The sequence below is a fragment of the Triticum urartu genome, chromosome 3A (genome assembly GCF_056163025.1).
Source record: "Triticum urartu cultivar PI428250 chromosome 3A, HENAU_Tu73, whole genome shotgun sequence".
NCBI lineage: Eukaryota > Viridiplantae > Streptophyta > Magnoliopsida > Poales > Poaceae > Triticum > Triticum urartu.
In genome coordinates this window covers 613,497,710-613,512,018 of record NC_141875.1, presented here as the reverse complement: position 1 = coordinate 613,512,018, position 14,309 = coordinate 613,497,710, and the positions used below count along the sequence as shown (strand labels likewise).

The 14,309-nt window shown below is 45.7% G+C and overlaps 1 protein-coding gene across 1 annotated transcript; it reads left to right on the top strand.

Moving 5' to 3' along the window:
• Positions 1–1,265: 1,265 nt before the first annotated feature.
• On the top strand, positions 1,266–12,125 carry LOC125545418 (protein PSK SIMULATOR 1). Its single transcript, XM_048709344.2, has 13 exons — positions 1,266–1,530; positions 1,625–2,231; positions 3,173–3,498; positions 3,654–3,746; positions 3,834–3,924; positions 4,545–4,638; positions 5,578–5,675; positions 5,848–5,917; positions 10,128–10,228; positions 10,556–10,672; positions 10,813–10,889; positions 11,107–11,151; positions 11,235–12,125. The coding sequence occupies exons 2-13, from the start codon at positions 1,839–1,841 to the stop codon at positions 11,731–11,733; spliced, it is 2,004 nt and encodes a 667-aa protein (XP_048565301.2). The 5' UTR covers positions 1,266–1,530; positions 1,625–1,838; the 3' UTR covers positions 11,734–12,125.
• Positions 12,126–14,309: the final 2,184 nt, after the last annotated feature.

Sequence of the window (14,309 nt, the reverse complement as noted above, 5' to 3'; positions counted from 1 at the left end):
GAGATCCCTTCATGTGCCACCCTCTATTATCTTTGACCTTCAATGGATCTTAAGATCGCCGGTGCATTAATCATCAACACACCATCTTCCTATCATACAAGGCTTCATACCGCATCTCATGTTCTGCCACTGTTTGATATGACGATTCCAGTACCCCTTCATCGTCGCTCATGTACTTTTGGCCCCACTTGCAACTGGTAGCACTACCATTGCCTTGCACTATCATAGTGGTACCCTCAACCAATGCACAATGTTGTTTACCCGAACATTGAGTTGGCGTTTGCGGTGTTGTCTCGCTCCATGGCCTACCATCACATGGAGATAAAGGTGCAACACAATCAACAAAACAAGGGTGGAGGCAAAGTGGTGACTTAGGATGTTATACCCCGTGGCACACACATATGCATGTGGGTCCAATTGGCGATCATGTCAATTAACCACATGGTAACAAAAGTTTGCATTGTTTGATCAGATGCGCCCATACCCATTTGGGGTTAGTGATACTTAGGCAGGCTTCCTATGTCCTAGTACATTAACCTATCTAGGTTGATGAACCCAGGTGACACCCGTCTAGCATGGTGAACCTGCATTAACCCGTCTAGGTTGATAAATGTAGGTGTCAACCGTTTAGCATGGTGAACCTGCATTAACCCATTTAGGTTTGATGAACGCATGTGTCACCCGTCTAGTGTGGTGAACCTGCATTGACGATGGTCGTTGGTTGCCATTGGTGCCCACTCTCACACGCGTTACTTCTTCTCCCAGATCCCTCCTCCCCCTCCCACGCATTACTAGCGTTACTTCTCTTCCTAGATCCCACCCCCCCCTCCCACGCGTTACTTCTCCTCCTAGATCCCGCCTCCCCCTCCTATGCGTTACCTCTCCTCCCAGATCCCGCCTCCCCCTCCTATGCGTTACCTCTCCTCCCAGATCCTGCCTCCCCCTTGCGCTGATTCGGTGCCGGCCCCTCGCTAATCCAATAAAAGAGCACCGATTTTAGATTTTCCATACCTTAAAAATACATACCAAAAATGATACTATATGCAGCAGCAAAAGTAAATGCTACGGATTTGTTTAGGGAGAAGAATGAATGCCACAGACGCACTGTATGTGACTACAGCTGCACTCCGCCCTCGCCTCCTCTTAACTGCGCGCACACGACCCGGACGGCGACACGGGCGCTGCGCGGTGCGACCCACCCCGCGTTATGATGGGCTGCGTGCGCGTGTGGCAGTAGCAGCAAGCAGTTGGCCAGCCAGCCAGCCAGCCAGCAGCCCCGGACCCTCCACCAGTCTCCAGTCTCCCCCCACCCCCCTCCTGCCGCCGCTCGAGTGCTCGCTCGCTCCCTCGGCTACTCCCCCGTGCCGTCCCGTCCCGTCCCGTCCTGGCGTCCTACTACTCCAAGCCGAGGCCTACCCACCCGTCCGCCCCCATCCTCCCCTCCCCCCGCCGAAATCCGCCAATTCCCCCCCGAGGCCGCCCCGGCCCGCCGATCCACCCGCCGCAGGCGCGTTATCCGCTGGGATTCCGGTGAGGCTCGCGCTTCTCGGCGGAGAGGGGAGTGTTTTTTTTTTTGCGTGATTTTATTTTTTCTGACTTGCCGCTGTTGCTCTGGCGTCTGCAGGCGGCTCGTTGGTTGGAGCCAGCCGCCGGGATCGTGCCGCGGCGCGGTTCCCGGCCGATTCCTCCCCCGCGTGGATCGGCTTGGTGGTGGGATGCGAGGCGGCGGCGCGGAGATCGACCGGAGGCTGTAGCGCTTCTGCGCCTGCGAGGTGGTGAGAGGCGAGGCCGCTGGTGAGGGGGGCTAGGGGTTGGTTTGCTCCGGAGGGCCGGACGGAATGGGGAGCTTCTGCTCCAAGGGATCGGCGGTGGACAAGTCGCCCAGCGACACCACGCTCGGCCCCGACCGCGTGATCCACCACCACGAGCGTGGCGCGGTGAAGGGGGAGGAGAGGAAGACGGTGGCGGAGGAGGCTGCTGCCAAGAGGATGCACGAGCAGCCGCCGCAGCAACAGCAGCAGCCACCACAACATCAACAACCACCACAGCATCAACAACCACCACAACAACATCATCATCAGCAGCAGCAACCACAGCGTATCTCTGTCCCGGAAACTGCCGCTTCTGGTGCCAGCGTTGGCGCTGGCTCGGCGCCATGGGATGGTGTGCCTTCGCTGGCTCGGAATCCGTCCCAGAAAGGGATGGGCATGGCCAAAGCTGGTGCTGCCAAGGCAAGTGCTCTGCCTATCATCTTAGTTCCCCTTGCTTTGCTGTAAATGTGTGCGCAATGCAGCTTAATTCACCGCGTGTCTGTCTTATCAGCTAAAAAATGGTTTGTTACTTGCAGATTTGTTAGTGTCAATTCAGTTTGTGCTAGCTGCTGCGGTTGTGTGCTAGGAACTGCAAAGTTGTTCCCATAGCACTTTTTAGAGGCAGTCGATTATCTACTAGCATATTTACAGAAAGTCGGTTTGTTGCTTCACTTTCAGTGGTCAATTGCTAGGGACATGTTGTTCGCTGCTGACGCTATTCCGCCCAGGAGTGATTAATTACCAGGGATGTGAACCCAATATAGGCATGTTAACAATCATCACACATCCTTCAAGTGGGATGCTGCATTGACCTGCAAGCATATAAGTTTCCCAATTATATTTGTGTCGGTTTTGCTGCTCGGCAGTCTGTTTTGTAACCCCCCCCCCCCTCCCCCCTAGGTGATCTCATGTGCCCAGGCCATGGATTATGAAACCTGATATGGCTTGCTATAAACTTGTTATTGTTTGTAGCTGTCTGAGTGCAGTAAACTAGTGAAGGGATGATTCAGTATTCTTATCACACTGCAGCTAAGTGCACTACAGTGGTACACTAAATGCTGCGTAACTGCAACCTACCACGCAAGGAAAATGGAAATTGGTTTGTAATAATTACTCATTAGAGTTGAGACTAATATTCTCAGCTTGTTGAATTCATGATGCCTTTATTACGACATCTACTGTAATTTGAGCAATTCCAATCGTGCAAATGAATTATTGTGCCAAATTATTTGGCGCTTTTACCCTTGCTAAAGAGATGTCTTGCCTCTCCACAAAATATTCCTTCATGTTCACTGCTCTAGAATGTTGCTTCTACGTGACAGATTGTTTGACCCTATACCTATTTTTAATATATGCAACAGGTTTCGGAAGTAAGCTCAATTCTGGGTAGGGCTGGTACTGTTGGGCTTGGCAAAGCAGTGGACGTACTAGACACACTTGGCAGTAGCATGACAAATTTGAATCCAAGTAGTGGTTTTGGATCAGGTGCTACAACAAAGGGCAACAAAATATCCATTTTGGCATTTGAGGTTGCTAATACTATAGTGAAAGGTTGCAATTTGATGCGAGCTCTTTCAAGAGAGAGCGTAAAACATTTAAAAGAAGTGGTGCTTCATTCAGAAGGTGTTCAAAATCTTGTAGCCAAAGATATGGATGAATTGCTCAAGATTGCTGCTGCTGACAAAAGGTTTGTTCTGAATCTTTGCTGCTTTTACCAGTTACAACATTTGGCCCAATATACTATTTATTTCTTGCAGAATAGTTGAACCAATAGTATATGAAGAAAGTTGGACCTTAACTTGTGCTATTGTGTCCTTATTGAAGTTTGTGTGTTTCCAACAGGGAAGAGTTGAAAGTGTTCTCTACAGAAGTTATTCGCTTTGGAAACCGTTGCAAGGATCCTCAGTGGCACAACTTGGATCGCTATTTCGACAAGTTCGGTTCATTTTGACCCTTACATTTGATGACAATAACCATTTTTGCAGTGTTAATTTAGCGTCTTTCTGCATCAAACTCTTCCAGGGTGTCATCAGAACGGACTCCTCAACATCACTTGAAAGAAGAGGCAGAATCAGTGATGCAGAAATTGGTGACTTGTGTTCAATATACAGCTGTAAGTAATGCTCACTTGCCTTATAAGAGGTATCTCGTAGTGCCATTATTTACTAGGTTTATAATTATAATTTAGCAGTCCAGAACATAATTAAGAGCGTATTAGTTTCTTCACAAATGTTGAGCTGTATATTCCATGAGGACATACATGGGTCACCGGAGCCTGTAGCCTAAAGCGGACTAGAGGTTGATGACCAATATTTGTTTGATGGCTCAGTTTATGAGCAATGAACAACTCGTTTGATTCCTGATTGCATGAGTTTTAGAAAATTACATTTCCACCAAGTTCCATGTACAAAAGACAAGAGAAAAAATGTCGCAAAGTTATCTCAGAATGGTTGAATGACATGTTTTTAATACTCCCTCCGATCCATATCGCTTGTCTTAGATTTGTCTAGATACATCTGTATCTATATCTAGACAAATCTAAGACAAGCGATATGGATTGGAGGGAGTAACATAATTTTAATGCTAGAATGATGCGTATATATCACCTGCCAATAGCTTTGGAATGAAGTTTTTAATGGAACCTTGGCTGTCATTCTTCTAGCATTTATCCATTTTTTTCCTGTTGCACCTTTTGTTCAAAATGTTGACTTCAGTTCTTCTTTTATCTTCCAGGAATTATACCATGAAATGCATGCCCTTGACAGATTTGAACAGGACTATCAACGTAAACAGCAGGAAGAGGATGGTTCAAGTGTTGCCCAAAGAGGTCAGTTTCTTTAGCATGGCAGTACATTGGAATATCCATAGGAATTCTTTGATATTTAAGACTCCTAGTTTGGATGAAGAATACTTTATTGTCTCGTATGGTGGTGTTCTGGTTCCTTTTCAGGTCATCTGAAAAGTTAAGATTGAGTATCCTCAGGATATTTACTTCTCTAGAATCTTTCTTTTAAGAGACATGCTTGATGCTATTAGCCACATTCAAACTGTAAATGTATAATTAGGATTGCCATGTTGACACTGATAGTTTGATTGATTATACCTAGTTATCTACTGAGTCAAGGTCTCTAATGCCGTATCTCTCACTGCGAAGTGTCTCCAATTAAATTGTCAGTAGGTTGCCACTAGTGTATTCTGATCAATATATCTAAGGGCTACCTCCATGGTTGGTATGGCTGCATGACCACACCCAACAAAGTCAAATCAGCCAAAGCTTTGTTCTATGCCCAATTGTCCATCACTTGTTTCAATATTGAAGTTCAGTGAGTCAACACCATGGCCTATTTTTGTATGCTTTGTCCTGCTTGTTAAAATACTTTGCGGTCCAGCCATAAATAAGATGAGCTATTGAACTTTGAATGGGAATAACCCATATGCAATTTAACCAACTTCCAGTTCCAGAACCTATTGTAATATTTGAAAATGTAACTCAAGCTCACAACTGCTGCTGCTGCTTTAGGGTTAATATTTAGTGATGTAATCTCAACTGTTATTACCTGTATAATTTATCTTTTTGTTTTCCTTAACAGAATATTGATATTGCCCTCTAAGCACTAGATTTTGAATGCACTTGCCTCTGGGTAACTACCAGTTCCTTCGAGTTAACGTGTATTTAAAGGAACATTTAATGGTTTATGAGTAGAGTTGTTAACTCTCTTGTTTGCGTTATTTGATAATGATGCTTAATGTTCTGTTTTGTTTGCAGGTGAGAGTCTGCACATACTAAAGCAGGAGGTCAAGAGCCAACAGAAGCATGTTAAAAGTTTGAAGAAGAAGTCTCTTTGGTCCAAGAATTTGGAAGAGGTTGGTAGGTAGTTTCATTATGATTCTGTGCTATCAGCAACAGCAGTTTTAGGAATGAATGTTCATGTTGATGTTGTCTAGTTCCACTTACTGCATGCCATGGAGGAATCATACTTGGATTTCCTTGCACAATACTGTTCTTCTAATTCGAGAAATAATACTCTCTTCCTAGGTTATGGAAAAACTTGTAGACATCGTGCACTTCTTGCATTTGGAGATCCATAATACCTTTGGGTGCTCAGGTAATAAGCTTTGTGATTACTGTGTCTTGTATAAAACTTGCATGCTCTTGCAGATATTGGGCTGTTGTGTAGTTTGTCATTTCTTTACTTTTTTACTGGTTAGATAACGTGCTAGTGGAAAATGCACCTTTTATTAATGCTCCATAACTTCAGTTTCATCTCCGCTAATGATCATATGATGCTAGTGGAAAATACACCTTTTATTAATGTGTCATAACTTCAGTTTCATCTCCGCTAATGATCTTATGATAAGCATCGCACACATCTGTAGCTTTAGCTCAGAAGTGCCTTTTGCATAACCAAATAAGCTCAGTTCAGGCACTTCCCGATCAGACTTTCAAGTTTGTCACCTCATCTCTGGGATTTAGCAATCCTTCTCACCCCCTTCCTCTAAAGAACATATTAGTGTATTCTCGTCATCGAACATTTGCTTAGGTGCGAAATAATTATTCTGACCTGTGATGTCCTCACTTGCGGAACAACAACAACAACAACAACAACAACAACAACAACAACAACAACAACATAGCCTTTAGTCCCAAACAAGTTGGGGTAGGCTAGAGGTGAAACCCATAAGATCTCGCAACCAACTCATGGCTCTGGCACATGGATAGCAAGCTTCCACGCACCCCTGTCCATAGCTAGCTCTTTGGTGATACTCCAATCCTTCAGGTCTCTCTTAACGGACTCCTCCCATGTCAAATTCGGTCTACCCCGCCCTCTCTTGACATTCTCCGCACGCTTTAGCCGTCCACTATGCACCGGAGCTTCTGGAGGCCTGCGCTGAATATGCCCAAACCATCTCAGACGATGTTGGACAAGCTTCTCTTCAATTGGTGCTACCCCAACTCTATCTCGTATATCATCATTCCGGACTCGATCCTTCCTCGTGTGGCCACACATCCATCTCAACATACGCATCTCCGCCACACCTAACTGTTGAACATGTCGCCTTTTAGTCGGCCAACACTCAGCGCCATACAACATTGCGGGTCGAACCGCCGTCCTGTAGAACTTGCCTTTTAACTTTTGTGGCACTCTCTTGTCACAGAGAATGCCAGAAGCTTGGCGCCACTTCATCCATCCGGCTTTGATTCGATGGTTCACATCTTCATCAATACCCCCATCCTCTTGCAGCATTGACCCCAAATACCGAAAGGTGTCCTTCTGAGGTACCACCTGGCCATCAAGGCTAACCTCCTCCTCACACCTAGTAGTACTGAAACCGCACATCATGTACTCGGTTTTAGTTCTACTAAGCCTAAACCCTTTCGATTCCAAGGTTTGTCTCCATAACTCTAACTTCCTATTTACCCCCGTCCGACTATCGTCAACTAGCACCACATCATCCGCAAAGAGCATACACCATGGGATATCTCCTTGTATATCCCTTGTGACCTCATCCATCACCAATGCAAAAAGATAAGGGCTCAAAGCTGACCCTTGATGCAGTCCTATCTTAATCGGGAAGTCATCAGTGTCGACATCACTTGTTCGAACACTTGTCACAACATTATCGTACATGTCCTTGATGAGGGTAATGTACTTTGCTGGGACTTTGTGTTTCTCCAAGGCCCACCACATGACATTCCGCGGTATCTTGTCATAGGCCTTCTCCAAGTCGATGAACACCATATGCAAGTCCTTCTTTTGCTCCCTATATCTCTCCATAAGTTGTCGTACCAAGAAAATGGCTTCCATGGTCGACCTCCCAGGCATGAAACCAAATTGATTTTTGGTCACGCTTGTCATTCTTCTTAAGCGGTGCTCAATGACTCTCTCCCATAGCTTCATTATATGGCTCATCAGCTTAATTCCAGGGTAATTAGTACAACTCTGAACATCCCCCCTTGTTCTTGAAGATTGGTACTAATATACTCCGTCTCCATTCTTCTGGCATCTTGTTTGCCCGAAAAATGAGGTTAAAAAGCTTGGTTAGCCATACTATCGCTATGTCCCCGAGACCTTTCCACACCTCAATGGGGATACAATCAGGGCCCATCGCCTTGCCTCCTTTCATCCTTTTTAAAGCCTCCTTGACCTCAGACTCCTGGATTCGCCGCACAAAACGCATGCTGGTCTCATCAAAGGAGTCGTCCAGTTCAATGGTAGAACTCTCATTCTCCCCATTGAACAGCTTGTCGAAGTACTCCCGCCATCTATGCTTAATCTCCTCGTCCTTCACCAAGAGTTAGCCTGCTCCGTCCTTGATGCATTTGACTTGGCCAATATCCCTCGTCTTCCTCTCTCGGATCCTGGCCATCTTATAGATGTCCCTTTCACCTTCCTTCGTGCCTAACCGTTGGTAGAGGTCCTCATATGCCCGACCCCTTGCTTCACCAACAACTCGCTTTGCGGCCTTCTTCGCCATCTTGTACTTCTCTATGTTGTCTGCACTCCTATCCAGGTATAGGCGTTTGAAGCAATCTTTCTTCTCTTTAATCGCCTTCTGGACATCATCATTCCACCACCAGGTATCCTTATCTTCGCTTCTCCTTTCCCTGGACACTCCAAGCTCCTCCGAGGCCACCTTACGAATGCAAGTCGCCATCTTCGTCCACACATTGTTCACATCTCCTCCTTCCTCCCAAGGGCCCTCCTTAATGACCCTCTCCTTGAACGCTAGAGCTACCTCCCCCTTGAGCTTCCACCACTTCGTTCTAGCGACTTTGGCACGCTTATCCCGCTGGACACGAATCCGAAAGCGGAAGTCAGCAACCACCAGCTTATGCTGGGGTACAACACTCTCTCCAGGTATCACCTTACAGTCTAGGCACACACGCCTATCTTCTCTTCTCGAGAGGATGAAATCAATCTGGCTAGAGTGTTGGCCACTACTAAAAGTCACCAGATGTGATTCTCTCTTTCTAAAGAGGGTGTTAGCTACAATCATGTTGTAGGCTAGAGCAAAGCTTAAGACATCTTCTCCTTCTTGATTCCTGATGCCATAGCCAAAGCCCCCGTGCGCCCCTTCAAAACCTGTGTTAGATGTACCCACGTGGCCATTGAGGTCTCCTCCTATGAAGAGCTTCTCACCAATCGGTACACTCCTAACCATGTCTTCCAGGCCTTCCCAGAACTCCCTCTTGGTGTTCTCATTGTGGCCTACTTGCGGGGCATACGCGCTGATAACATTGAGAATCAAGTCCTCAACTACCAGCTTGACCAGGATAATCCGGTCCCCACGTCTCTTGACGTCTACCACTCCATACTTGAGGCTCTTGTTGATCAAGATGCCTACACCATTTCTGTTTGCAGCCGTCCCTGTGTACCACAGCTTGAAGCCGGTATCCTCCACCTCCTTCGCCTTCTGTCCTCTCCATTTGGTTTCTTGGACGCAAAGGATATCAACACCTCTCCTCACCGCTGCATCAACTAGCTCCCGAAGCTTCCCTGTCAGAGACCCTACGTTCCAGCTACCTAAGCGAATCCTCCTAGGCTCGGCTAGCTTCCTTACCCTTCGCACTCGTCGAGTCAAATGCGAAGACCCTTGCCCATTTTCCACTACATCCGGGCGCCGATGTAGCGCGCCACTAAGGATGCGACGACCCGATCCTCGCTCACTTGCCACCGTATCCGGATCAAGATACAGCGCGCCACCTTGGGCGTGACGGCCCGGCCCTTGCCCATTTTCCACCACACCCGGGTTCCGATGTAGCGCGTCGCTGAGAGGGTTACGCCCCAACGAAAACCTTTTGGGTTTCATCTCCATAAGAATGGCTGAGTTTTTACGTTGGCTCGCCAAGCCTATCACAACCCTCCTCCTTTACCCGGGCTTGGGACCGGCTATGTTGAGACAACATAGGCGGAGTTGATGTCCTCACTTGCCGAAGCCACTTCAAAAACATACGAGGTGCTCGTTAACTGTGTGATCCCCGCAAGATTCCTTTGTGTATTATCGAAATAAATTGCAACTTTTTGAGTCATTGCTCATTACCCAGTTGGCATAATTATTATGTATTGCATGTAGCACACATTACATGTAACCAATATGTGCTTAAGACGTGTTGGCAGTGTAGATTTATGCTATGTGGCATTATGAACTCATTGATCATTGACATTGAAGACATGGTCTTCGTTTGATTTCTTATTAAAGATACAACTATGCTATCTCCAGTTACAGATTGACATGCACATGCAAATAAGCTAAACTTCCAATTTTCTTATGTATTTTGGATTGCTTATGACTTGTGCGTCTACCAATCTATAGATAATGAAGAATCACAGGAGCCTACTAAACGACGTAATAGATTGGGTCCAGCAGGACTTGCGCTGCATTATGCTAATATCATCAGTCAGATTGATGCTCTTGTAAGTTCATCAGACACCACTGGACACCCTAATTTTATGTGGTCTGAAAATAAATTCATTGTCATTTTTCTGTACCAGCAGACAGTTCGTATGCATTAGAGTGCCATTTCTGTATGACATATCCCGTATCCCTCAAACTAACATGACTTAGTTAATGGTACTTTGCATTACAAGAAAGGAATCAAAGGATCAGTACAATGTTACACTAGTGGGGTATTATTATTACATTTTCATGTCTGCAGCTTGATGTTGTTGTGCTAACTGCTAGCAAAGACCTCAACCTGTTGCTTTTCTCTGGCAATCTAACAAGGGTTAGTCTATTGGCAGGTTTCTCGCTCATCTTCTGTTCCTCCAAACACAAGGGATTCATTATACCAGAGTTTGCCACCGACCATAAAATCTGCTCTCCGTTCTAAGCTACATTCATCTGGAGTTAAGGAAGAGGTATGCAAGAGGGCACCCAACATATTCAATAGTGACACTGACTTTATGAGTAGAGAATAAAGTAGTCGCAAAAGTCAACACCTTGCCATGGTTTACATATGACTCTATGATTGATGTAATATTGTACTGATTTGGTGCAGCTTACTGTTTCTCAAATCAAGGCGGAAATGGAGAAGACATTACGGTGGCTTGTCCCGGTTGCAAATAACACCACCAAGTAATCTAAGCTACCTTCATACTCCCTTCGTTCCACAATACATGCCTTCCATTTGTAAAAATATAGATGTATCTAGACATGTTTTAGTATATAGGTACATCTAATTTTGGACAAATGGAAGTCAAGTATTTTGGAACGGAGGGAGTATCACTCAACCAATTACAGCCATCTCATTACTTTTTGTTACTCATGATATGTGATTGTTTGTGCATTTCAGGGCTCACCATGGCTTTGGTTGGGTTGGAGAGTGGGCAAATACAGGGTTAGTAAACCTCATTCAAATTTGAACAGTACTACGTAATTTAGAAGTGGGATATTGAAGAATGATCTTTTTGTCTTATGCAGGTCAGAGGTGAACTGCAAGCCGACAGGGCATATGGACCTCACCCGAATTGAGACACTGCATCATGCTGACAGGGACAAGACCGAAGCGCATATCCTTGAGCTTGTCGTATCGCTTCAGCATCTCATCAGTCAATCCAGAGCAGCGAATGGCGAGCGATCTCCCATCAAGTCTCCTGTTCGATCTCCTACACAAAGGGGCTCTTCAATCACATTGTCTCCAAACAAAGCCAGCAGTTCATCACCTGTTCTGACACAACAAGAACAAGAGATGCTAAGGGATGTCAAATACAGGAAATTCGTTCCTGGTATAAGCAAAAGCCAAGAGTTTGACACAAAGGCAAGGCATATGCAAAGCAGGTTGATCAAAAGTAACAGCCATTCACCAAGCAGTAGCAACAGGAAAGAATTCCTATCGATCAGGAGTATGCTTCCTGTCATTAATTTTGAAATCGATAGGACCAAAGCTCTGGATATGATCGACAATCTAAAAGTGCAGTGAGGAGTCGAAATCGACCGGTGCCAAGTCCTGGATACTTCGACGCGATCTGTGATCTTAAAAATTCCATATTGCTCGAAGTATACATCAGGTCTGCCGAGCCGATTGCCATGTGCCTGCAGCGAAGGCGCCTGTGGCAGTAGGGCGCCAATTTGGAGGCACCAAAAGAGGGCCGGGTGGTCTGGGATCAGGGCTAGCTTATGTATGATATGGGGTGGAAAGGAAAGGGAAATTTTATTGTAAAAAGCAATTTGTTGTGTTTGTGAGCTCTTTGTACAAGCAATGCAAGTTTTGATGGAGAAAGGGACACTGATCCTGTGTCATATTGTGTTTCCCCAGAGAAACATAGCAGCATCTGTTGCGTGGTCATGAATTTTTTAAATTATTATTATCAAGTGCTCCTTCTGTGCCCTGGAGAGGCCTGACCTCGTCACCAAGCCAAAAGGTGTGGCGTCTTCTGGGGCAGCAGAAACTCATCTTCCGAAAGTTAAACCGCTCCATGGTTCTGAATCCAAATCTTCTCAGATTTGAGACACACATTTATGATTGATGCGTAGGACTCCACAGCTTTGCAACTTCAGGGTCAGACGAACAATGTGTTCACCAAATGCTTGCACCTAACTGCTTAATGGAAGAAAAGCTTGCATAAGGCAAACTCAGTTTCATCAATTTGTGCACTTGGAGCATCTTTAGCCGACCTCCTAAATTTGGACTACTACACCCTCTGTAAACTAATATAAGATCTTCTACATCACTTGCGTGATCTAAACGATCTTGTATAGTTACATTAGTTTATAGACGAAATACTACTCATATTCCACGTGCAAAAGCTCGCATAAGGCAAACTCTAGTTGGACTCTACTCATATTAGTTTCAGCAATTTGTGCACTTGGAGCATCTCTAGTTGAACTCCTAAATTTTAACTACTCACATTCCACGTGCAGAGCTAACAAAAACCCTCACACACAGTGAACCAAACTGTGGTTGGATAGTTAGGAGGACACTGGTATCTTCAGATCAACAGAATTCAAGTCCTAGACATGACGTTGGTGCTCGCATTTTTCTGAATTTATTTCAGCCCTTCCGGCGATGTGCGTTCAGTGAGAGGAGTCGTTCCAGTTGACCAGGAAGGCGTCTGTGGCGAGTTCGTGTATCTTAAGATGGTGTGACGACTCAGTCTCTCAAAGGTGCTCATAGGAATAGGGTGCGCGTGCATGCATTCACATGGGTGAATGTATGTGCATATGTACGAGCATTTGCGTTTGTACTGTGTCAAAAAAAAAACCCTCACACGTACTAGACCCACATGGAAGTCTCTCTTCCTTCTTTCTTCCACGTGGCCAACGACGATTTCTAGGGGTAGATGATGTCTGCCTAGGGTAGATGATTTGTAAAAGCAATTTAATAGAGACTCGTCGAGTGTGACGTATGCTTGCAAGGAGTCGAAAAAGGCGAAGAAATTCATCGGGGGTGGTCGAGAGAAAGGTGCAACATGTCGGAGTCGGGGAAGGTGGTTGTCGTTGTCGTGCCATGGGCCAAAAGCCTAGGAGGGTGAAGGGCGAGGATAGTCCCGTCGGATATTAATAATACATGGTTTAAGAGAAGAGGGGCAAAATATTGGTAAAACTAACAGATGGACCAAATTAATTGCAAGGCTTTGAAAAACCCTCCCCTTCTTCCTTGTCAACAACAATGTCCTTCAGGTACCCAGTGAAAGTGTGTTATATCGACTAGACGGGGGGGGGGGGGGGGTTGAATAGGCGATTTTTATGAAAGTCTTCAAAACGTGGAAGTTTCGAAGACAAACGATAGAAATAAACCTATTACCATGCAGCGGAAGGTAGACTACACTAGGCAAACCATAGTCAAGTATTCAATGAAGTGAAAGCACAATGACTAATAGCAGCAATGTAGTAAGGATCAGGTAGGAAGATATTATGAAGGCAAACAGAACACGCAGTCACTCAGTGAAGACAAAAGATAGTGCAATCATACAATGACTTCACAGGGACCAACAGTAAGTAAAGGGAAGGGAAGGATGAAACCAGTGACTTTTTGAAGACAATGATTTGTTGGACCAGTTCCAGTTGCTGTGACAACTGTACGTCTGGTTAGGGCGGCTAGGTATTTAAACCTAAGGACACATAGTCCCGGACACCCAGTCCTGAACACGCAGCTCAGGACACCCAGTCCTCACCGTATTCCCCTTGAGCTAAGGTCACACAGACCTCGCCCAATCACTCTGGTAAGTCTTCAAGGTAGACTCCCAAACCTTCACAGACTCCGTTCACCGGCGATCCACAATGTCTCTTGGATGCTCAGAACGCGACGCCTAACCGACTGGAGGATTCACAGTCCTCAAGTGTAATAAGTCTTCAGATCACACAGACAAGAAGATTTAAGTGATGCCCAACACTCTTTGGCTCTGGGTGGTTAGGGCTTTATCCTCGCAAGGAATTCTCTCTCAAAGGCTTCAAGGTGGGTTGCTCTCAAACGACAAAAGCCGTACTCTAACTCTGAGTAGCCAACCGTTTATGGTTGTAGGGGGTGGGCTATTTATAACCACTAGGCAACCCGAC

What these genes read in the sequence shown, in the direction of transcription:
- LOC125545418 (XM_048709344.2), top strand. Translation starts at nt 1,839, where the DNA reads ATGGGGAGCTTCTGCTCCAAGGGATCGGCGGTGGACAAGTCGCCCAGC. An exon ending in ATTGCTGCTGCTGACAAAAG is followed by an intron (nt 3,499 to 3,653) that starts GTTTGTTCTGAA and finishes TGTTTCCAACAG; the next exon opens with GGAAGAGTTGAAAGTGTTCT. An exon ending in TTCAAGTGTTGCCCAAAGAG is followed by an intron (nt 4,639 to 5,577) that starts GTCAGTTTCTTT and finishes TTTTGTTTGCAG; the next exon opens with GTGAGAGTCTGCACATACTA.